This window comes from Loxodonta africana, chromosome 3 (assembly GCF_030014295.1).
Source record: "Loxodonta africana isolate mLoxAfr1 chromosome 3, mLoxAfr1.hap2, whole genome shotgun sequence".
NCBI lineage: Eukaryota > Metazoa > Chordata > Mammalia > Proboscidea > Elephantidae > Loxodonta > Loxodonta africana.
The window spans coordinates 10,315,148-10,340,360 of record NC_087344.1 but is presented as its reverse complement, the minus strand read 5'-3'; the positions used below and the strand labels follow the sequence as shown (position 1 = coordinate 10,340,360).

The window sequence follows — 25,213 nt, the reverse complement described above, 5'->3', positions numbered from 1 at the left end:
AAAACTGAGACGTTACAAAAGCTTGTGACCACTTCCCTACATGGCACTGAACACGGGCTTACTGCTCTCAGTGAAGAACCTGCTTTCTGGAGAAAGGTGGCGCTCCAGAACAGAATGGCTTGGGACATGACACTGGAGACCAAACAGGCACTCGTGCTTTACTAAAAACTGAATGCTGTGTACGTAGTCCTGGCAATGCAGCCCTCGTAAACCACTCCCTTGTTCACTTACGAACCCAAGTAGATTGCACAGAACATATGGGCAATGACACCTGGTGGACAGAGATCAAGGGGTGGTTCTCTGGGTAGGGAACACAGTGGAAAAAACTACTATTTGGACTTCTTTGCATCATAATAGGTGGAATCATTTTTTGACCTTGCTTATCTCGCTGGTGTGGTGTATGTTTGCATGTTTTAATAAACTAGGGAAGAGAGCCCCGCACTCATTCCCCCCTACCCTATAGGCTCGGGGAAGCTGGCAGAAGGGCCCGGCACGTAAGGTTATAAGAGCCAGGAGGGAAGGGGTGGACAGTGGGGTGTTAGGCATATCAAATATGGATTCTGGCCACAAAGGACGCTGGGACCAAGCGAGAGTGGCTGACCAGACAGGAACTCTGTCAGTAGCTGCACCACGACTTTAACCAGACTCCCCTCCTCATTTCCCACCATGTTTTCAGGCTCTACTTTCCCCTCTCTTCTTCCCGTGGCACTCCTCCTGCCCAGCTGGTATCCCATTCCTTTCCCTTTTTGTTGTAATTTAGCCAGTCTTTGAGTACATAAGTGTTACAACAAAGGTCCCAGGTGCACACCAGTATCATAACATAAGTTAACGACCAGTGCTTTGCTTCCATGCTGCCCTTTGGTATGTTAGTGTCCCCTAACTAAAAACCTCTGGTCCGATCAACCTGACTTTAGCTGCCTATTTTTTCGGAATCCAAACCAAGCCTTTCCAAGAGCATTTAGGGGTTGCTTTACCCCTTTGTGGAGCCCTGGCGGCACAGCAGTTAAGAGTCTGGCTGCTAACAGAAGGGTCAGCAGTTCAAGTGCATCAGCTGCTCCTTGGAAACCCTACAGGGACAGTCCTACCCTGTCCTTAGAGGGTAGCTATGAGCCAGAATCGACTCGATGGCAACAGGTTTGGTTTTTGGTTTGGGTCTTACCCCTATGAAGAAGCCCTGGTTGTGCAGTGGTTAAAGCACTAAGCTGCTAACCAAAAGGTCAGCCGTTCAAAACCACCAGCTGCTCTAAGGGAGAAAGATGTGCCAGTCTGCTTCTGTAAATATTTACTGCCTTGGAAACCCTATGGGGCACTTCTACTCTGTCCTGTAGGGTTACTATGAGCCGAAACTGACTTCTCAGCAGTGGGTCTTCCCCCATGACTCTGGGTTACACTGCTGGCCTGGCAGGACGAATCACCATCTCCTATCCTGAGCTGCTTTAGCAAAAAACCACACTTTAATTTTAGATTTTAATCCAAGACTGTGGGAGCAGTCAAAAATTTTAGAAATGTATACTAGCCCTAGACACAGATAGGCTGGGAGGACAGGGACCTGGACTGGGTATCATGCTTCTCACCCACCTGAAAGACTCAAGCAAAACCATTCCCCACTGGAAAAACTGATGGTTTTGGAGACTCCAGACATGATCCAGCTGGACTCACTCTCCTGCCTCATTCCTGTGCTGAGGTCATGAGGGTGCCAAGCCCCACGCAGGACCCATAAAGAGTCAGGGCTCTTCCCTGAATAACTCTCTGCCTTTCTTTACCCCGTCACTCTGTGTGAGAGGTGGAGCTGCAGTGTTGGAACTGCAGAAAAGGCTCCAGTTCCTGCAGGAAGGCAAAAACACTGCAGTGAGGAGACAGGATGGCTCTGCAGGGCCTGGGGCTCAGCCTCCTCAGCCAGAGCTGCTCCATCTTCAGGCTCTGCTCAGGAGAGTCTGTCATTCAACACAGAGCACTGAGGCCCAGGGTGGGGAGGTAAGGCTCCATGGTGACAGCTCTGAGAGTCACATATGAAAGGCGACCCCAGGCATCCAAGACTTGAAAAACCATGTAAGTGTAGGAAGGGCCCAGTAAAGGTGGCACAGGGCCTTAGGATGCTACTTTGGACTAAGTCCCTTGGCCTCCTCTGCCACCTTTTACCTCAAAGAAACACAGAGCACGGAGCACACAGCTGGTCCCCCACCAAATCAGATTTAGCCTCCCCCTCCCTTACACTAAGAATTACCCAGTTCTCTGTGGTACTCACCATTTCCCAGGCTGCAGCTTCTGGAAGTTAAGTGAATGTCCTCTCAGAGCTCAAGAAGCCACTTCAGTGAGAGGGATGGGAGTGGAAGCAGAGCCACTGGGCAGACTAGAGGCTGATGAATGGTGTTTGGTCCACACACCAGTCAGAGCAGTTGAAACCTTACTTGTGATAGCAAGGATGTGCAAGGTGGTCACCCTGGGTACTCAGCTGCTGAGACTGGACTAGTTCTCCCTGTGCCACACCTGGGACCTGAAATAGAAGAAGATGGGGAGGAGACAGTGTTGAGCAAGTGGGGAGTGACAGGTCTTTAGCCTGCAGCTCTTTCCCTGAGCAGGACTTCCTCCCAGTCTCAAGGCAATGCTCCGCCCTGAGGGCATTCGCTGTTTAAGGCAGAACAGGCTCCAGCCTTCCAGAGCACACACCTGCATTCTTCACACAGCTACTCAGCCTCTTCCTTTCGGTAACAAGATCACAGATGGAGGAATTTACTCATTCCGGAGCACAAGAAGCATCCAGAGCAAAGCTGGAAAACCTGAACCTGATTTCCTCCAGGGAGTCAGGGGTGCGAGGACGAGTCTGTGCGTTCACCTACATAACTCTGCCCCCTGCAGACCCAGAGACACACTGTCACTGGATACCGGCACGGCTGCACTTTCAGCGGGAACATTTTCTTCAAGCTTGGTCAATGCGATCATCGTGCTTCATTGATTTTTAATTATGCGCAGTTATCTCTCTTCTATTGAGCTGTTTCCTGCTTTTTTTAAGTTTCATTTCATATATACCACTGTACTGTATGATCAGTATTTTTCCTGCTGATTTGCAATTAACATTTCTTTATTCCCCTTGAGTTTGTCTTTTTGTTTTCCCTTTGCTCTCAGACCATAAAACCACCAGTCCCCAAGCTTTCAAGAAATCTGGGAGGATTCCTGAACACTTCCTCTTTCAACATTATCATTAATCAGTCAACAAACAAATCAGAAAGTCATTACGTTTTCTCTACGGAGCCCTCTCTCGCCTCTGTTCCCATTCCCCCTCCCCCCTTGCTCCCCCACCTAGCTGACCCCCTCCCAGCCTCCCCACCTAGCTGACTCCCACTCTTACTTCTTGATCTCAGAGTAAATGTTCTCTTTTGCATAATCATCACATCGGTGTCTCCCCTTTAAGTATTCTTTCCTTTTATTATTTTCTCTCACAGCACTAATTTTAATTCACAACTTTATTTCTATAATTATTACTTTCAGCATAAACTGGGAGCTTGTTATATGATATGCAGACTCTTAAGCTACACCCCAGACCTGCTAAATAAAAATCTGTATTTTAATGTGCCCTGGTTATCCACATCCACATGGAACTCTGAGAAGCATTCACAGCTCTATAGCCTGTAACTCAAGGAATGAGCATTCGGCCGACTGAGGTGCCCTTTGAACCATCTACATCTACATCATGTCACCCACTACCTTCCTGATCCACAATCTCCACGTCTAGGCCACCTCACAGTCTTCCTTAACTTGTTCATAACAAGCTCCTGCTTGACATCATTCATTCATGGTTGTCTTTCCAAATTCTATTTGCAGTACAGGAACTGGAGTGTTCCCTTTTAAATCACAAATATACTCACATTCATCCCTGCTTCATGCCCGTCAGTGGCTGCCCGCTGCCCTTCAAAAAGCCCAGAGTGGTCAGCATGGTTCTAAATGACCTGTTGCCATTGCTCCCTCCAGTCTGGCTCACATAACACCCCCAACCTCCAACCCACACTTTGTTTTCTTTGCTCCAATCATCTCTAACTTTTATCAAACAATGGGATTTACACACTCACTTTTCCCAACTGAAATACTCTTTCCATGCCCACCCACCACACATGCTATCAACCCTGCTCATATGTATAACTAACCATGTATATACCTAAATCCAACTCATTTTGTAAGTCTTCACTTAAATGATTTTCCCTCTCAAGCAGTCTAACCTGACTCTTGGGTTGGGTCCTTTCATTACAGGTATCAGCTGTCCCTGGTTTTTCATTATTTATTTAAAACTGTCTCCCATGCTAGAGTATAAATCTACGGGCAGACACTCTGGGTTTTGTTTTCTTGTTCTTTCAGGACTATGACACGGGTCACACACAGAATAATCACACACAGGTTACCACTTGTTGTGTGTACTGTTGAGCGGCACTATCCAGTGGAACTTTCTTTGAAGACAGGCACAGGTTGTCTCTGTACAGTTCGGTATGGAAGCCCTAGCCCCATGTGGATATTTAGCACTTAACATGTGACTAGTGCAAATAGCGAACTGAATTTTTTAGATTTAACTAATTTTAACTGAAATAGCCGCATCTGGCTAGTGGACATCACAGCTCTAGTGGACTCACCAGAACCCTAAGTGACCAACAGAGCAGAGAGGGTGAGAGGGCTGCCATTAGCACAATGCAGAGCTTCTCGGCTTTTTGTTTGCTGGAAGCCTGTCACATAGGGAAATAGAGTAGATAAAAACAAAGGCAACATTCAAAAGAATTTGGTTATATTTATACGGTTAAGATTAATGTCAACCTGAATTGGATTTACCACATTCTGAAAAGTGCAATACTTAAACACAGAAATAAGTGAGAATAACTGAGGGAACAGAGGGTGAACTCTCTGAGGAGGCGACATTTGCAGTTAGACCTGAATTAGGAGAATAATGGGATTCCTATGGTAAAAAGTTTTCTCTAATCATAGGAAATACCCGGTGCAAAGGATGAAAGGTAGGGAAGATCTTGACATAATTTGTAAAAGTTTTAAAAAAATGTGTCCCCAAGAGCTTAGTTAACATGAGGGTGAGTGTTACAAATTTAAGTCAGAGAGCTACACATAATCCTGAACATGTAGGATCTCATTGGCCAATGTAAAAATATATGGATTTTCTTCCATATGTGATTGATAGCTTACTAGCTTTACATTTTTGAAATATGCCTCTTGCTGTTGGGTGGACATTATACATTCTTGTGACAAGAGCGAAAGTAGGAGAAAGCTCAGAGGCTGTTTTCCTAATGGACATCTTCAGAGAAGTTTGGACTAGGGTTGCAGCCATGAAGACAGTGGTTATATTTTGGTTGTAAACCAACAGGACTTGGTACTTTCCTGAAGGTGGAAGGTGAGAGAAAAAGAGGGTAGTGGTGGACTAAGCGTATCTCCCAATCTAGTGAATGGATGCTGGTGCCATTTACTGATATGGGAAAGCCAGGTGAGAAGCAGATTTGCTGGGGTGAGACTGGAAAGCTCTGTATTACACGTGTTAGGTTTCAGAGCCATTCAGCCCTTAGTGCCCCAGGTCGTCTCTGAGTCCACTGGTACCCAGGAGCCCATATCTCAACCCGGAGGTCTTGTCATCCTGGACATGAAGAATCAAACTGTGACCTCTGAAACGGGATCCATTCCCACTTCTGAAGCTTCAAGCTGGAGGGATGGAAGAGCATAGTTCCGGCTGTATGAGGCCTCTGGGAAATGGAAGTTGATATTGTGGCATTATCTGAGGGGCAACCCTTAGATTCTGAACTAGGGGAATTCAGTAGTTTTGAATTGAAGGTTTGGATTTGATATGAAGTCTCCAAGGGGAATTCCAGTGCACCCAGGGTACTTCTAGAATATCGATCTCCAAGGATGGGAAGAGAAAAATAAACACATCTTTCTAAAGGTACTGAGACTTGGAGTTTAATAGTCATTTTTTCCCTAGGCATTTTTGAAATTTTTGAAACATGCAAAGTTTTCACAATTTTAAAAATACGAACATTTATTTTCTCCACACACTAGTTTTCAGTAATGGGTTCTCAGACATGATGCCAAACGCACAGGCAAGACACAACAAGAGAGAGAAATTAGACATCATCAAATTAAAAATTTCTGGCATCGAAGGATTTTACCACCAAAGCGACGAGTCAACCTACGGAATGGGAGAAAATATTTGGGAATTATATATCTGGTAAGGGTTTAATAACGAGGATATATAAAGAACTCCTGCCACTCGACAACAAAAAGATGAACTATTTTTAAAACGGGCAAAAAACAAATAGACATTTCGCCAGACAATATTAAAATGGCCAATAAACACACGGAAAGATCTTCTGTGTCATTAGTCATCAGCTAAAACCAAAAACCAAACACAGTGCTGTTGAGTGGATTCCGATTCACAACGACCCTCTAGGACTGAGCAGAACTGCCCATAGGGTTTCCAAGGAGCACCTGGTGGATCTGAACTGCCTGCTGACCTTTTGGTTAGCGGCCGTAGCTCTTAATCAAAACCACAGTAATACCACCTCAACCCTACTGGGATTGCTAACCAAAAAAATAAACCTGGTGCTGTCAAGTCGATTTGGACTCATAGCGACCCTACAGGTCAGAGTTGAACTGCCCTATAGCGTTTCCAAGAAGCACCTGATGGATTCGAACTGCCGATCTTTTGGTTAGCAGCCAAACTCTTAACCACTATACCACCAGGGTTGCCACTAGGATGGATACCATCAGAAAACCAGAAAACAACAACAGTTGGGGAGAATGTGGAGAAATTGGTGGTGGGATTGTAAAATGGTGCAGCCTCTGTGGAAAAGAATGCGGGATTCTCCGAAAGTTAAATATGCAATTATCCATAAATTTCCATTCATAGGTATATACCCAAAAGGTTTGAAAACAGGGATGCAAACAGGTACTTTTACACCAATGTTCACTGCGGCACTATTCAAAAAGCAAAAAAGGAGAAACAACCCAAACATCCATCAACAGATGCATGGAAAAACAAAATACAATGGAATGTTATTCAGTTATAAAAAGACATGAAGTTCTCATAAAAGCTAGGACATGCAGGAACCTTGAAAACACTACACTAAGTGAAATAAATCAGATACAAAAGGACAAATATTGTTCCATCCTACTTACATGAAATACCTGGAATAGGCAAATGTACACAGAGCTCAAGGGTTACTAGGGGCGGATGGGAAGGGAGGAGGGGAGTTGATGCTTAAAAGGCTCCGAGTTTCTGCTAAGAGTGATGGGAAACCTTGGAAACTCATAGTGGTGATGGCTGCACACATGGTGACAGTTATTAAACACTATAAGCATTAAAGTGGGATGGGGGTATTCCGCCCCATAAACCTAACTTCTGTATGACCAGCAGCACTTAACAAAAGCGCTGCCTTGATGAAGCACAGAAATCAGAGGGGAGCCTGGTGAGCGGCGGCTGGAGGGGGCGCAGGGCACTGAGACTCAGGCTGACCACCCGGGGCTTCCGTGGGGCCCGTGACTCTGCATTTCTCACAACCCCCCAGTGAGGCTGACGCTGCTGGTCTGGGAACCACACTTGCTCAGCGAGGACTGACACGACTCTACCTGTCAGTGCACCGACGGACAAGGTGCAGCCCAGGCCGCGCAGAGCACAGCTGCGGTCCCGGAGGACGCGGGCGGCCCGGGCCGGCTTCTCCGACAGGCGACAGGCGGCGGCGGCGGCGGGAGGCCCGGGCACAGCGCGGTACGGGGAGTCGCGCGGCTCTGCAGCAGCCCAGGGAGGGCGGACAGGCCAGCACTGCGCGGGAGAGCGGGGACAGCGCCCTCAGACCCCGGGACAGGGGCACCGGACCAGGAAGGACGCCGACAGACAAGACATCCACCTGACAGGACCGCGACCCAACAAGGCTGCCGGCGCGAGGACGCGCACTTCCGCTTCCGGCTTCTTGACCGCCAGGTGCCAAATGGGAGGGGTTCCGTGCGCTGACCTAGAGGGCGCCACCTAGTGACCAAGGGGTTCAGTGCGCTGACCTAGCGGTCTCCACCTAGTGACCTGGGGTTCAGTGGCTTCGCCTTGGACTTGGGGTCTGTCCACTGCAGTCTGTATTTCCTCTGTAGGGGAAAGCTTACGTTTTCTGACTTGCTTATACAAACTTGAAGGAGGATTTCAGTCGGCGAAACATTTCTGATACACTTGGGGAGCAGAGAAAGTTCGCATTTGCACATTTGGCAGTTTGAAAAAAATTTACCATGTTCTTTAGAGTTTGTTTGCTCCCCATAAATATTTGCCTGTCTTTAGAATCCTGGAAGCCTGAAGTGTTGGATTCTGTTTTATAATATGTCTCCTCTTGCATATCACATATCTTTACCCAGGAGCAGGGCATCGACTGTGCGAACCCAGTCAGATCTCTCCAAGAGCTGAGAAACTTGGAGAGAGAAGTTTCCTGGCGCAATAGGCAGGCAGATACCAGTCTTTGTGAGGAACAGTATGTAAACGGTAAAGTGTTTTTAAAAAACATAATTTTAAACAGCTTTTGCTTTTTTTTATCAGATATAACACACATATAGCAAATTGTAACTGAACTAAAGTGTGCAGTTTTTAAATGCTTATATATACTCGGAAAACCACCTCTGAGAACTCCAGTTGATATTGCCACTTCCCCAAGTGATATTGTCCTCGGGAGTGACCACTCTTCTTTATCCCCAGAGACAGGTTTTGTATGTTCCTGGTTTTCCTATAATTGGAATCATGTTGCATGAACTCTGTGGTGTCTAAATTTCATCTACTCAATGTTTGTGATGTTTTTTCTATGTTGTTACATAAAACAGTAATTTGGTCCTAGTTTGTCGCTATGTAGTATTGCATTGTATGAAAATACCACTATATTTTTTTAAATTAATCACCTGTTTTTAAGGTTTGTATTATAACCTATTATATACATAATTATATGTATGAGCCCTGGTGGTGCTGCGTTTGGCTGCTAACCAAAAGGCTGGCAGTTTGATTACACCAACCGCTCCTTGGAAGCCCTATTCTACCCCATCCTATAAGGTCGCTATGAGTCAGACGACTCGACCGCAGTGGCTTCGGCATTTTTGGTTTATATATACACAGGATAGACAGACAGCTGAATCTTTAATGACCACTTGGAAATAATGTCGTCTGCAGTTGTTGGGTATTCAATGAATGTCAGTTAAGTCAGATTGGTTGATGTTCAGGTCTTCTATATGTTTGCTGACTTCCACACTCTTGTAACTTTTTTCTTTATATTTCATCTTTCGGTTCTATCATTTTTTCTTTCATATATGTTGAAGCTCTGCTGTTAAGAGTATACACATTTTAGATTATGTCTTCTTGTTGAATTCATTCTTTTATCATCATGTAATGTCACTCATTATCTCCGGTAATCTTTATTCTAGCCTTCTTCCTTTGCTAATTATGTCTTTTTCTAAGGGTGAGAAACCTGCTTCCCATTATAAACAATTTCTCTATGTATTTGTTTATAGAGTGGTAATACACACCACTCTGAAAAATAAATTTACCAACTAAAGCATAGCATTTCTGTACAGTTCCCTTTGTATTTAGTCTTACAGTTGTCATTAAAAACATGCTTTCCAAAGTTCTTCAGGTCAGCCCCTTTTTTCTCACCAGTGTCAGTGAAACAATGGCATACATTTGTAATACAGTTAGATTCAACTGTCACACTCTGCTTTCCATTCTAGGATTCGCAAATATTCTGGATTTTTTAAAATTTGCATTTAATATAGTTCATTCTTTGTAATGTATAAATCCATGGTTTTGACAATTGCTTAGAGTCATGTAAACAACAAGATAGTACCATATGGAACAGGTCCATCACTTTAAAAATGCCCTGTATTGCACCTTGGTAGTCAACCCCCCTCCCTCCCTCACTCCTTCAAAACTCTGATCTGCCCAAGACATTAGCCCAAGACCCCTGTTTAATTCCTGCTTTGTTTTTTATCTGCTAGCTTATTGTCTTAGACTGGGTTCTCTACAGAAGCAAAATCAGTGCAGCGTGTAAATGTAGAGAGAGAGCAGAACTGCCCCATAGGGTTTCCAAGGAACGCCTGGTAGATTCGAACCGCCAACCTTTTGGTTAGCAGCTGTAGCTCTTAGCCACTATGCCACCAGGGTTTCCAAATATATATAGTGAGTGACTTATATCAAGAAAATGGCTTATGTGATTGTAAAGGCTGTAACATCCCAAGTCTGTGGGCTGGGAGGCTTCTCCTGACTCACATAGCCACAGGAGCTGGCAAATCCAAGATCAGAAGGTCAGACAGCAGGCCTCTGCCTCACAGGCTATGGTGGCCAACTAATCTCAAGATTGACAGGTAAGTTGCAGGTAAGCTGCTGGCTCAAATCCCAAGAACCAGAGGTCAGATGAGCAGAAGCCAGCTGCAGGATCCAGAATGAGCAAAAGCCAGCAAGCCTTGCCAGAAAGCCCACCTATATTGGATGCAGGCCACACCCCCAAGGAAACACCCTTTCAACTGATGGGCTGGCTCACAACAGATCTCCTCATGGAGGTGATCACATTATATCAGATCTCATCATGGAGGTGATTGCATCATTAAAAAGCAACCAAACTACATCATAACTGCCAAACCACTGAGAATCATGGCCCAGCCAACTCGACACACAACCTTAACCATCACACTTATGATTACTCTTCCGATAATTTTCTATATTATCATCCACCCGTAATGACCCCTTTTCTCGTTACTTTCCTCGTCATTATGATTGGTAGGTCCGAACATACTCATTCTAATGCCATTCTTAGATTATCTCAAACAATAGCCACTGCCCCCAGTCTTACTAATTGCTGCATTACCAGAATCCAAATGATAAAAACCTCTGAGCAATTCCCATTCTAACCAATGAGACCTCAAGGAATCACAGCTAATTGCATTCCATTTGCATTTACATGGATAATTAACCTTAAACAAATCAAGCTGTGACTTTGCTAGTGTCTTTCTTGATTAGACGAGTGAGCACTTCTAGCACTGCACCCATTTGTTGAAACACCTCAGCTGGTATTCTGTCAATTCCTGGAACCTTGTTTTCAGTGCAGCTTGGACTTTTTCCTTCAGTACCTTTGGTTCTTGATCATATGCTGCCTCATGAAATGGTTGAATGTTTACCAGTTCTTTTTGGTGGACTCTGTGTGTTCCTTCCATCTTCTTTTGATGCTTCCTGTGACCTTCATTATTTTTCCCATAGACTCCTTCAGTGTTGCAACATGAGGCTTGATTTTTTTCTTCAGTTCTTCCAGCTTGAACAATGCTGAGCGTATTCTTCCCTTTTGGTTGTCTAACTCCAGGTCTTTGCACATGTCGTTATAATACTTTACTTTGTCTTCTTGAGCTGCCCTTTGAAATCTTCTGTTCTGCTCTTTTCCTTCATCATTTCTTCGTTCACTTTAGCTACTCGACATTCAACAGCAAGTTTCAAAGTCTCTTCTGACATCCATTTTGGTCTTGTCTTTCATTCCTGCCTTTTTAATGACCTCTTGCTTTCTTCATGTATGATGTCCTTGATGTCATTCCACAACTCATCTGGTCTTTGGTCATTAGTGTTCAACGCATCAAAAATATTCTTGAAATGATCTCTAAATTCAGGCGAGATATTTTCAAGGTCACATTTTGGCGCTGGTGGACTTGTTCTAAATTTCTTCAACTTCAACTTGAACTTGCATATGCGCAATTGATGGTCTGTTCTGTAGTCAGCACCTGGACTTGTTCTGACTAATGATATTGAGCTTCTCCATCATCTCTTTCCACAGGTGTAGTTTACTTGATTCCTGTGTATGCCATCTGGTAAGGTCCACACGAATAGTCGCTGTTTATGTTGCTGAAAAAAGATATTTTCAATGAATAAGTCATTGTCTTGCAAAATTATATCATGCAATCTCTAGCATCATTTCTACCACCAAGGCAACGTTTTCCAACTACTGATTCTTCTTCTTTGTTTCCAAATTTCACATTTCAATCATCAGTAATTATCAATGCATGCTGGTTGCATGTTCGATTAATATCTGACTCCAGAAGTTAGTAAAAATCTTCAGTTTCTTCACCTTCAGCCTTAGTGGTTGGTGCATAAATTTGAATAATAGTCCTATTAACTGGTCTTCCTTGTAGGTGTATGGAGACTTTCCTATCACTGACAGCATTGTACTTTAGGGTAGATCTTGAGCTCCCCCTAATTTTCACTGATAACAGAGGAGGAATAACAGAGTTTTTCATTTCCTATTTCTCAAGGAGTCTTGGGGGTTTTGAGAGAGCCACTATTTGTGGGTGTAAGTTCCATAGTTCAGCACAAGATCTAATAAAAAACAGTACCATAAACACAAAATGCTGCAGGTCACCAGCAGCAGTTCATCGCCCCTTCATGGAATGTTCTGTCACTTAATTTCACATGGTTTCCAGGTTAGGACCAGACAAATAGAACATTGCTAACATTGAGGTCCTGACAAACCACACCTGCAACCATGTGGTCAATACTTGCTTGGAAAAAATTTTTAATGAGTAAGCCACATCGAAACCAGAGAATGAAATAGTGACTATTAACATGTGCAGCTCACTGGTAAAGCCAATGAGGGAAGAGTAACCAATAAAAGTAAAATATGAGCATTTCAATTCCAGATTTCCCACTTTTATGACTTGGTCTGCTCAGGAGTAAGTTGTTTTTCTTCCCCTTTTCACTGTCTGCCATTCAGAAGTTACTTAGGAACAGGTTTTCTAACCCTAACTATAACCCTAACACCTGACCCTTGCCCTAACTCTGCCTGTTGCAAACAAACATGTGGGTATCAGATTTTCTTATTTCTCAATTCCTTAGTCTCTAAGGGCTCATTTGTTTTCTTTCTTTTTTTAAATTGTGGTGAGTATATATATTATATATAGTATAAATATTAAATGACGCAGGAGACATCAAAAGAAGATGGAACGAATGCACAGAGTCACTATACCAAAGAATTGGTCGGTGGATCAACCATTTGAGGAGGAAGCATACGATCAGGAACCGATGATACTGAAGGAAGAAGCTTAAGCTGCCCTGAAGTCGTTGGTGAAAAACAAGTCTCCAGGAACTGACGAATACCAATTGAGATGTTTCAACAAACGGATGCAGTGCTCGAGGTACTCATTTTTCTACGCCAAGGAAATTTGGGAGACAGCTACCTAGCCAATCAACTGGAAGAGATCAATATTTATGCCTATTCCCAAGAAAGGTGATCCAACCGAAAGTGGAAATTATCAAATATCATTAATACAAACAAACTGACAAATGGGGGGATTAATATCATACAGGAGTAAAATTTTGCTGAAGATCATTCAAAAGCAGCTGTAGAAGTATATCAACAAGAAACCAACAGAAATTCAAGCCGGATTCAGAAAAAGACATGGAACGAGGTATATCATCGCTCACGTCAAATGGATCCTGGCTGAAAGCAGAGAATACCAGAAGGATGTTTACCTGTGTTTTATTGACTATACAAAGGCATTCGACTGTGTGGGTCATAACAAATTATGGATAACATTGTGAAGAATGGGAATTTCAGAACACTCAATTGTGCTCATTAGGAACCTGTACATAGATCAACAAGCAGTCGTTAAGACAGAACAAGGGGATACTGTGTGATTTGAAGTCAGGAAAGGTGTGTGTCAGGGTTGTATCCTTTCACCATAGCTATGCAATCTGTATGCTGAGCAAATAATCCGAGAAGCTGGACTATATGAAGGACAGACATCAGGATTGGAGGAACCCTCATTAACAACCTGTGTTATGCAGATGACACAATCTTGCTTGCTGAAAGTGAAGAGGACTTGAAGCACTTATTGATGAAGATCAAAGACCAGTCTTCACTATGGATTAGACCTTAAGACAAAGAAGCAAAAATCCTCACAACTGGACCAATAAAGCACATTATGATAAATGGTGAGTAGATTGAAGTTATTTGTCAAGGATTTCATTTTACTTGGATCCACAATCAACACCCATGGAAGCAGTAGTCAAGTAATCAAAAGATGCATTGCATTGGGCAAATCTGCTGCAAAAGACCTCTTTAAAGTATTAAGAAACAAAGGTGTCACTTTGAGGAATAAGATGCGCCTGACCCAAGCCGTGGTGTTTTCGGTCACCTCATATGCATGCAAAGCTGGACAACGAATACGGAAGACTGAAGAATTGATGCCTTTGAATTGTGGTTGGCGAAGACCGTTGAATACACCATGAACTGCCAAGGGAACGAACTTGGAAGAACTGTCTTAGAAGAAGAACAGCCAGAATGCTCTTAGAATCAAGGATGGCAAGACTACATCTCACATACTTTGGACATGTTATCAGGAGGGATCAGTCCTTGGTGAGGGACATCATGCTTGGTAAAGTAGAGGGTCAGTGAAAAAAAGGAAGACCCTCGATGAGATGGATTGACACAGTGGCTGTAACAATGGACTCAAGCACAACGATTGTGAGGATGGCACAGGACCAGGCAGTGTACATAGCATTGCTATGAGTGGAAACTCACTCGATGGCACCCAACAGCAACAACATATATGTTTATGTATGTATGTATTTGTTGTAATTACTTGCTTTTGTTGGTACAACAGAAGGCAACATTGCCTGATCGTGTGCCACACCCGTCATCACTGGTATGTTTGAGTCCATTGTTGCAGGCTTCCATCCTGGGCTGTTCATCTTCCAGCACCATATTGGACAATGTTCTGTTGTGACCCATAGGGTCTTGGTCTGGAATTTCTGCCGAAACCTGTCCACCATGGGCGACCCTGTTGGTATGTGAAATGCCAGTGGCATAGCTTCCAGCATCCTAACAACATGCAAGCCACCACTGTACAACAAATAGACAGACAGGTGGTCTACATGTTCATTATGTGCCAGGGATCATGCCAAGCACTCACACGCATTGTATCATGGTATCTTCACAATGAACTCTATGAGATGTTGTTGTTGTGTGTCGTCGAAAGGATTCAGACTCACAGTGATCCCATGTGACAGTAGAAGTACCCTATAGCGTTTTCTAGACTTTGATCTTTAAGGGACTAGGTTGTCATGACTTTCTCCCATGGAGCCACTGGGTAGGGTCGAACCTCTGACCTTGGTTAGCAACCAAGTGCTTAACCAGTGTTGTTGGGGCTATTTCTACATGGGGTAATTATTGTGTCAAGGTCCTGCCAGGAAACACACACACACAGTCAAATGGAGGAATGAGGTGAGTTTATTACAAAGGTAAAGGCAGGGTTGGGGCAAAGCAACCAGGGATGATGTTGCACTCCAGGGGTAGCAACATGGAGAGCTCTTAACAACCTCCAGGCCTGTGAGAGGCAAAGGGAGACAGAAATTACCAAAGATCTGGAGAAATCTGTGGGAGCCTTCAATGGAAGGATACAACCAACCCATGGCCTCACAAGAAGGGACATAGAGAAAGAAATATCTCCGCCTCACTCTCCCTTCTTTCAGTCTCTTGCCAGCACACTCCATTGGTCATATCCACCCAGACACATTCTGGAGTGCTGGCCCACCCAGCCCAGCCTGCTGGGGCACAATGCAGGGCAGAGAAGGCCAAAGAGTGGATCTTGAAGGCAAACAGAGATCACCCATTAAGTTATCAGCTCTGTTTAGTAGGTCAGGAAACTAAAGATCAGAAATGCAAAGTCACTAGCCCTAAGTCACATAGCATAAGTTTTATAGCTGGGACTGGATGTTTTCGTATGTCTGACCCCAAGATCTGGATCTTCTATGTACTCTATTGTGTTTCTTTCAGGAAGCCTTCTCTGCTTAGTACCTGGTACTAAATTCCCATTCCAGTTGCCATCAAGTCAATTCTGAGTCATGGTGACCCCATGTGTGTCAGAGTAGAACTATGCTCTGTAGGCTGAGTCTTTAGAATCAGATTGCCAGGCCTTTCTTCCAGGGTGCCTCTGGGTGCACTTGAACCTCCAAACTTTTGGGTAGCAGATGAGCCTCTTCATCATTTGCACCACCCAAGGACTCTAATTTTAAAATTTACTGTCATTGTAATTGTAAGTCTTTTTTAAAAAATCATTTGATAACTAAGTCACCCATGTACTTGTTAATTCCAGTGCTGAGAAAAACACACCTAAAAATCAATAACTTTGGCAAAGAAATTAAAAATAATAAACTAAATGAATAAAGCCAAACCTGCACTGTGATATGCCATGCTGTTTGGAGCATTTATTCAAGAAGACACTAAAAAAAAAAAAACAAAATTATCTTTAACCTAGGCCTACAGATTTAAAAAAAAAAAAATTTTTTTTTTTTTTTTACATATAAGTTTAAGCATATCATTGGGAAAAAAAAAATGGGGAAATTGCTGGTAGGTTGGCTACAAGTTCCTAAGCATGAGTGATGGTATATTTTTGCATTCCAATAATGCAACCACCCCTTTCTGTATTTATTCACATGGAGATTATTGAGTTATGCAAATGTTGAGTTGTGAAAGATCCTTGGGAACATAAAATGCAACAGTATACAAGTCAGGGAGAGAAATGGGGAGCGGGAGGCCAGAGAGGGCTCTGTGAACTAAACCCTGGTGTTAGCAGAGGGGGTCAGAAACTCAACCTCATTTCTCTCATTATTAAAAAGCACCCCTTGAGACATCCCAGGTAACTGACCTAGTATCATTTTTAGTGCTTCTGTTCTACCTCCTGGCTCTTAGCATAGTGCCTGGGGTCTTAAAAGTTTGCAAGCCATCCAAGGCACAACAGTTGGTCTCTATTCACCTGGAGCAGCAGAGGAAGGAGAGCCAGGAATAGGAGGAGGACATGGAATGTGTGGATAATGGTCTCTGTCAACAACTGCCTCCTTCGCCGTGAGACGAGAAGAACTGGATGGTGCCTGGCTACCATTACTGAAGATTTTGATCAAAGACTCTGTAGAAGAATCCTGATCAAAGAGGGAAAATGTAGGACAGAATTTCAAATTCTCATGAATCCAGACTTCCTAGAGCCGTTAAGGCTGGATGAACCCCTGAAATTGTTGCACTGAGGAAATCTTAAAACTTTAAACCAAAAATATCTCTGAAAGTCCTCTTTAAACCAAACAATAAGTTAGTTTATTCAGTGACGAATGTCTGCCTTGAGCATCTTGCTCTTTGGAAGAACTATCACTGTGGGATCAAACTGACAACAGCAACTCCAAAGGTCACATAGGACGCTTAGGGGGCAGTGAGCTCATGTTAATGGAGGAGGAACAATTTGGAAAAGAAGGGTGAAAATGGTTGTACAGTGTGAAGAATGTAACCAATGTCACTGAATTGTACATGTAGAAACTGTGGTATTGGCATATGTTTTGCTATGTATACTTTCAACAACAATTAAAAAAAAAAATGAGATGCCAGGAAAAAAAAATCACTTATGTGCTTAATGGCTCACAACCCACTACCAGACACTGGCTTTAAGAACTCTCCATTTGTCCCATTCTTTCTAAGGAGACATAGCCCAAAATAAGGGAACAAATCAAGACTTTTTACAGGAAAGAGATGCACGTGGTGGAACTTGTCCAATCCATGTGTAACCACAAGGGGGCGTCATCGATAAGCAGATCATTTCTCTGTCTTAGGATACAGCAACAAGATGAGTCGGCAGCTGTGGTTGGGTGAAGATGGTGTTTTTGGTGTCTCTTTTTTGTACAGACTCTGACGACTTCCCAGGTTCCTCCTAATCGGGCAGGATAATATGGACAAAGCTGAAGAGAAATTACCAAACCAAACCAGTAGCTCAAGTCAACTCCACCTCTCTAGTGATCCCATGTGTATCACAGTAGAACTATGCTCCATGGGGTTTTCAATGACTCATTTTTCAGAAGTAGGTCACCAGGTCTTTTTTCCGAGGTTCCCTTGGATGGACTCTCCCCTCTAACTTTTCATTTAGCAGTCGAGGGTGTTAACTGCACTGCCCAGGGGTCTAAAGAGAAATTAACCCCTCAAAAATTAACTAAAACTTCTAACATGCCTACAGATGACGGCTAAAATTTCTGTAAGTTCCAATGCTCGGAAAGATGCCCCAATATCTGACTTTTCCCACAGAACACCAAGGATGATGGTTCTTTTTTAGTTTATGTTATCGTTTTATCTTTTCACAAACACAACATGCTACCTGTGTGCCAGGAGAATTCTAAGCACTTATACGACCTCATTCAATCATCATAATGAGATAGGTAGTATTATTACTCCCATTTTACAGATGAGGAAACTGAGGCACAGAGAAGTTAAATCACTTGCTCAAGGTTAGACAACCTGAAAGTGGAGGATCTGGGATTTGAACACAGACTCCACTTAAACACTACAGTGATGGCAGCTGTGAGGATCAATAATGATTGTAAGGTTGTTTCCTCTGTACCTGAAACAGTGCCTGGACACACTAGACACTCAGTAAATATTTGTTAAATAAATGATGACAATCAAATGATATTTGCGGAAAGACTGTAGGAAGGAGGGAAGAAAGAAAAGGGGGAAGAAAGGAGGGAGGGAGGGAAGGAAGGAAGAAGGAAGGGAGGAAGAAACAAAGGGGGGAAGGAGAGAGAGGGAGGAAGGAAAGGTAGAAAGAAAGAAGGAAGAAAAAAGGAAAGAAGGAGGGAGGGAGGGAAGAAAGGAAGGAGAGGAGTGAGGGAGGAAGGAAGGAAGGAGAGGAGTGAGGGAAGGAAAGAGGGATGAAGGGAAGGAAAGAGGGATGAAGGGAGGGAGGGAGGGAGGGAGGAAGGGAGGAAGGGAGGAAGGGAGGAAGGGAGGAAGGAAGGAAGGAAGGAAGGAAGGAAGGAAGGAAGGAAGGAAGGAAGGAAGGAAGGAAGGAAGGAAGGAAGGAAGGAAGGAAGGAAGGAAGGAAGGAAGGAAGGAAGGAAGGAAGGAAGGAAGGAAGGAAGGGGTTGTGGTCTCAAAAAACAGAAATTTCAGCTGCATAATGGCAGGAACCTAATGCAATCTCTTTTATTTTTTGGGTGAAGGATCCAGTAAGTTCCTGGTAGCACAAGATGTTGGGTTCAGACAAGTCCATGGCATTGCAGAGAGGAGGATCTTACCATTTTGGTGTGGGTAGTAGAGCGAGACAGCTCAGTGCTTTCCACTTCAACCCCTTTCCACTTTCCATGAAACCATTTCTTATATTCCATTCGCACCTGGAAGTTTAAAGAATATAGAGGCTGCATTACATCCAGAGCTTGTGCAAAAGAAAGGGCCCTAAACTGTGAGACTACAGATACAGATGCCAAGGCCTACCTTCTACTACTCTTTCAGGGATTTTGTGTACAATCTGGCCATGCCCAAGCTGATTCATGTTATTTAAATAAAACTTTCTCAGTTATGGAAAAGGTGCTTACTAAAATGCCAGGCACTATAAGGGCTCTATATAGGGTAATGCTGACGGATAATGATGATGATGATGATGGTGATGATGTAGGTGGTGATGACGATGGAGATGATGAAGGTGATTACGGTGACGGTGATAATGAAAGTGATCTTGGTGACGATGGCAGTGATGATATGATGGTGATGAAGATGATGATGTAAGTCGTGATGATGATAAAGGTGATTATGGTGATGAAGATGATGATAATGAAAACGATTATGGTGAAATATGTTGATGAAGATGATGATGAGAGTGGTGGTGGTGATGACGATGATGATGAAGACCACCGTTTATTGAACAGTAGCAATCTTCCAAGGAGCCCTGGTGGTGCAACAGTTAAGTGCTCAGCTGCTAACCAAAAGCTGCAAACCCACCCAATGATGCAAGCCCACCCATTGGTGCAAACCCAACCAGCAGCTCCACAGAAGAAAGACCTGGAGATCTGCTCCTGTAAAGATTACAACCTAGGAAACCCTGTGCTGCAGTTCTACTCTGTCACGTGGCATTGCCATGAGTTGGAATTGACTCAGCTGCACCCAACAACAACGAGCTATGTTCCAGGCACTTCACATGCACTGTGCCATTTAATCTGATGAGGAAGGTGTTCCTTTCACTCTCAGTTAACGATGAAGTTGAGGATCTTGGAGGTAAATTGGCTTGTCCATGGTCACACATCCAGCATTCAAAATCTTGTCATTCTTACTGCAGAACTCTATCACTAACCACTGCACTAAACCATCCATTGTGATCCCAGGAATTGCCTGACTTGAATCTCCTTAACATGTTAAAAATGTCTGTTAAGTAATTAATGCTCAGCATTATTTTGCCAATACACGTAAGCTGTATTTTACTTCTGCTATGTTTGAGGAGTACCAAGCATTCCAAAGGCACTAAAAGAGTGGAAAGGAATTAATGAAGCAGTAAGCTGGTCTCTTTGTAACTATCATCTCAGCTGCTGTTAATTCCACACGATCTCAAAGGACAAATCCAGGAAAGTTATTCCAAATTTATGTGAAGATTAAAATTATAATAATGACCTTCAATGAGAACTAATGCCTGCCAAGGACTGCGGTGGGAGATTTATATTGCATTATCTCCTTTAATCCTCAACACTATAAAGTAGGTATTGCCACATTTGCAGATGAAAAAACTGAGGCTCAGAGAAGGTAGGCAGCCCACTCAATGTCATACAGCAACATACTCAGGGGAAGAATTTGGATTAGAGCTAGTCTCTATAAGTTTGGGGTAAATTGTGTCAAAAGTCCAGTGTCCCTCCCAACAGCGCACCTCTCTACAGAAATTTTTTTTTCTACAGAATAATTATGATTCTTCTCAAGGTGAATTCAGGTATGGCTGATGACTTGCTTTGGCCAATGGAATGTGGGTGGAATTGATGTGTGTCAGTTCTAAGCAGAAGCTTCAAGAGAGTGAAGCTGTGCTTTGCCTTGATCTATTTTTCCTTGGCCATGAGGTCACTCGTGTTCTACACCAGGGCTGTCTCCTCAGCCTAGATCCCAGAGCGAATGCAATGAGTATCAAGCCACAGGTATGTGGCACCAGCAGGAAATTAACCTTTACTGTTGTAAACCACTGAGATTGGGGAAGGGCTATTCGTTTTTTGTTGTTGTTTTGTTTTGTTTTTGGCAAAAATTTACACATCAAAACACACAAATTCAACAATTTCTACATGTACAATTCAGTGACTTTGGCTACATTCTTCAAGTTGTACAACCATTCTTGTTATCCTTTTCCAATTTATTCCACCATCATTAATATAACTCACTGCCCTCTAAGCTCATCTAACATTTTGAGTTGCTTTTGTCAATTTGATCACATATAGACATAGGTGGATAATACTTTAAAAGAGCACAACGCTGAAGACAAACACTGTTTACTAATTAAGGTAAACTATTGTTCAAAAAAAAATTTTTTTTTTATTTTTTGGTTTAAAGATGATTTCAGGGGATAGTTTTAGTTTAAGGTTTAAATATTTTCTCAGGGCAATAGTTTCAGGGGGTCATCTAACCTCAGTGACTCCCGAAAGTCTGGATTCCATCATAATTTTAAATTCTGCTCCCCATTTCCCCCTTTTTGATCAACAGAGGAAGGCTATTTGTTACTGCAGCATTAACTGACCTTTTTCTGGCTGTTACAGTACTCTTAAAAGACATGTTAGGATGTTAAAAAGATGAGACCCAGAGCACATGGCAGATCCAAGCAGCATCCAAACGCTCTTCCCAGAATCCGGGCAACCCATAAACACAAAATAAAGGGTCAGGGAAGGGTAAGAATGTGAGCAGCCATTCAATAATATTTTGGAGCTATCTCGCAAGGGAGAAAATAATTAGCCTTACCTTGCAATTAAGGAGACAGTGTACCACAAAGAGCAAAACTCCCTGCAGGACATTGATGATGGTGAATATGTAGGCGATGACTAATCTAGCTGTCTTCCCTACTGCTTCAACCATAAAAAAAAACCAAAGATCCAAGAACAGCCCAGGATAAATAGCTGAGCAACGGCTTTAAATGTCATGACTCTGGAAAAAAATAATAGCCACCATTTATCAGACACTTAAGAAATTCTTGGGTGGTGCAAACAGTTAAGTGCTCAGCGACTAACCAAAAAAAAAGGTTGGTGGTTCAAACCCACTCAGAGGTGCCTCAGAAGAATTGTCTGGCAATCTACTTCTGAAAGGTCATGGCCATTAAAAACCCTATGTAGCACCGTTCTACTCTGACACACACGGAGTTACCATGAGTTAGAATCAATTGGATGGCAAATTTTTTAAAATATATTTTATTATTATAATATATTTATTATTTATTTAGAATATCTTTATATCTTCTTTTTATTCTCTTATATGTAGTATATAATCAATACTATTTTATATTCTATGGCATATAATAGAAATATTTACATGAAAATAAAATAGCATTATTATAATAAGATTTAATCATTGTAAATATATTAAATATAATATAAAATTTATACCAATACATTATACAAGTTGTTGGTGTTGTTAGTTGCTGTCAAGTCAATTCAGACACATGGCGACCCCATGTGAGCAGAGTAGAACTGCCCTGTAGGGTTTCCAAGGCTGTGACCTTTCAGAAGCAGGCCTGTCTTCCGAGGTGCCTCTCAGTGGGTTGGAACTGCCAACCTTTTGGTTAGTAGCTGAGCGCTTAACTGTTTGCACCACTCAGGGACTCCTTATACAAGCATGTCTCAGATACATTGCGGGTTTGGTTCCAGACCACCACAATAAAGTGAATATCACAATAAAGTGAGTCACACAAATTTTTGGGTTTTCCCAGTACATACAAGATGTTTATACTACACTGTAGTCTATTAAGAAACCCAGGTGGTGTAGTGGTTAAGAGCTACGGCTGCTAACCAAAACATCGGCAGTTCGAATCCACCAGGCACTCCTTGGAAATCCTATGGGGCAGTCTACTCTGTCCTATCGGGTTGCTACGAGTCGGAATCGACTCAACGGTAATGGGTTTGGTTTAGGTTTTGGTAGTCTGTTAGAAGCCCTGGTGGCACAGTGGTTAAGAGCTACAGCAAGCTCTGACTGCTAACCAAAAGGCTGGCAGTTGGAATCCACTAGCCACTCCTTGCAAAGCCTGTGGGGCAGTTCTACTCTGTCCCTATAGGTTGCTACAAGTTGGAATCGACTCGAGGGCAATGGCTTTGGTTTTTGGTTTATTAAGTGTGTATAGCACTATGTCTTTTTTTTTTTATAGCATTATGTCTTAAAAAAAATCTTTTTTCATACCTTAATTAAAAAATACCTTTTTCTAAAAAGTGCTAATCATCATCAGAGCCTTCAGTGAGTCATAATCTTTTTGCAGGTGGAGTGTCTGTCTCAAAACTGATGGCTGCTGACTGATCAGGGTGGTGGTTACTGAAGGCTGGGGTGGCTGTCGCAATTTCTTAAAATAAGACAATGAAGTATGCTGCATCGATCGACTCTTCCTTTCACCAAAGTTTTCTCTGTAGCATGCGATGCTGTTGGATAGCATTTTACCCACAGTAGAGCTTCTTAAAAATCAGAGTCAACCCTCTCAAATCCTGATGGTGCTTTATCAACTAAGCTTATGTAATACTAAAACCTTTGTTGTCATTTCAACAATATTCACAGCATCTTCACCAGTAGATTTCATCTCAAGAAACCACTTTCTTTGCTCGTCCATAAGAAACAACTCTTCCTCTATTAAAGTTTTAGCATGAGATTGCAGCAACTCTGTCACATGTTCAGGTTTCACTTCTAATTCTAGCTCCCTTGCTATTTCTGCCACATCTATGGTTACTTCCTCCACTGAAGTCTCGAGCACCTCACAGTCATCCATGAGGGTTGGAATCAACTACTTCCAAACACCTGTTAATGTTGACATTTTTACCTCCTCCCATGAATCATGAATGTTCTCAATGGTATTTAGAATGGTGAATTCTTTCCAGGAGGTTTTCAATTTACTTTGCCCAGATTCATCAGAGAAATCCCTATCTATGGCAGCTACAGCCTTACAAAATGTATTTTTGTAAGTTATAAGATTTGAAATTTGAAATTATTCCTTGATGCGTGGACTGCAGAATGGATGCTGTGTTAGAAGGCATGAAAACTGCATTAATCTCCTTGTACACCTTCATCAGAGCTCTTGGGAGACCAGGTGCATTGTCAGTGAGCAGTAAAGTTCTGACAGGAATCTTTTTTTCTGGCCAGTAGGTCTCAACAGTGGGCTTAGAATAGTCTGTTGCCATGTTTTAAACAGATGTACTGTCATCTGGGCTTTGCTGTTCCATTTATAGAGCACAGGCAGAGCAGATTTAGCATAATTCTTAAGGGTCCTAGGATTTTCAGAATGGTAAATGACCATTGGCTTCAACTTAAAGTCACTAGCTGCATTAGCCCCTAAAAAAAAGTCACCTTGTCCTTCTTATCTTTAAAGCCAGGCATTGACTTCTCCTCATGTAGCTATGGAAGTCCTAGACGGCATCTTCTTCCAATATGAAGCTGTTTTGTTTACATTGAAAATCTGCTGTTGACTGTAGCCCCCTTCATCAATTATCTTAGCTAGGTCTTCTGGATAACTTGCTGCAACTTCTACATCAGCCCTTGCTGCCTCACCTTGCACTTTTATGTTATGGAGAAGGCTTCTTTCCTTAAACGTCATGAACCAAGTCTGCTAGCTTCGAAACCTCTTCTGCAGCTTCCTCACCTCTCTCAGCCTTCATAGAATTGAAGAAAGTTAGGACTTTGCTCTTGATTAGGCTTTGGCTTAAGGGAGTGTTGTGGCTGGTTTGATCTTCTATCCAGACCGCTAAAACTTTCTCCATATCAGCAATAAGGTTGTTTTGCTTTCTTATCATTCATGTGTTCACTGGAGCAGCACTTTCAATTTCCTTCAAGGACTTTTCCTTTAAATCTACAAATTGGCTAACTGTTTTACACAAGAGGCCTAGCTTTTGGCCTGTCTTGGCTTTCATCATGCCTTCCTCACTAAGCTCAATCATCTCTAGCTTTTGATTTAAAGTGAGAGACCTGAATCTCTTCCTTTTACTTGAATACTTAGAGGCTATTTTTTTTTTTTAATTGTGAGGTTATTAATTGGCCTAATTTCATTATTGTCATGTCTCAGGGAACAGGGAGACCCTAAGTGAGGGACAGTGATGAGGAAATGGCTGGTAAGGAGAAGTCAGAACACACAACATTTATCACTGTCTTATATGGGGGTGGTTCATGGCACCCCAAAACAATTTCGATAGTAACATCAAAGATCACTTATCACAGATCACCATAACAGATAGAGTAGT

General features: G+C 42.7%; 2 protein-coding genes across 6 annotated transcripts in view; one reads left to right on the top strand and one right to left on the bottom strand.

Moving 5' to 3' along the window:
* LOC100665551 (zinc finger protein OZF-like) overlaps positions 1-7,751 on the bottom strand; it is a 41,300-nt gene extending 33,549 nt beyond the window's left edge. For 4 of the 5 annotated variants that reach the window (XM_023540439.2, XM_064280425.1, XM_023540440.2 and 1 more), the window contains exons 1-2: positions 7,603-7,751; positions 2,246-2,494 (exon numbers count right to left, since the gene is read on the bottom strand). Coding sequence is in view for 2 of the 5 variants with exons in the window: in XM_023540437.2 (XP_023396205.1) it covers positions 2,246-2,248 (3 nt within the window). In the remaining 3 variants the exon portion in view is untranslated. Of the gene's footprint in view, positions 1-2,245 lie in introns of all 5 variants that reach the window. The other variant, XM_023540438.2, reaches the window with a different exon arrangement.
* Positions 7,752-19,406: 11,655 nt separating this feature from the next.
* LOC100665267 (zinc finger protein 14-like) overlaps positions 19,407-25,213 on the top strand; it is a 40,531-nt gene continuing 34,724 nt past the window's right edge. Inside the window, exon 1 of the mRNA XM_064279824.1 lies at positions 19,407-19,555. Coding sequence (XP_064135894.1) covers positions 19,407-19,555 — 149 coding nt within the window. The remainder of the gene's footprint in view (positions 19,556-25,213) is intronic.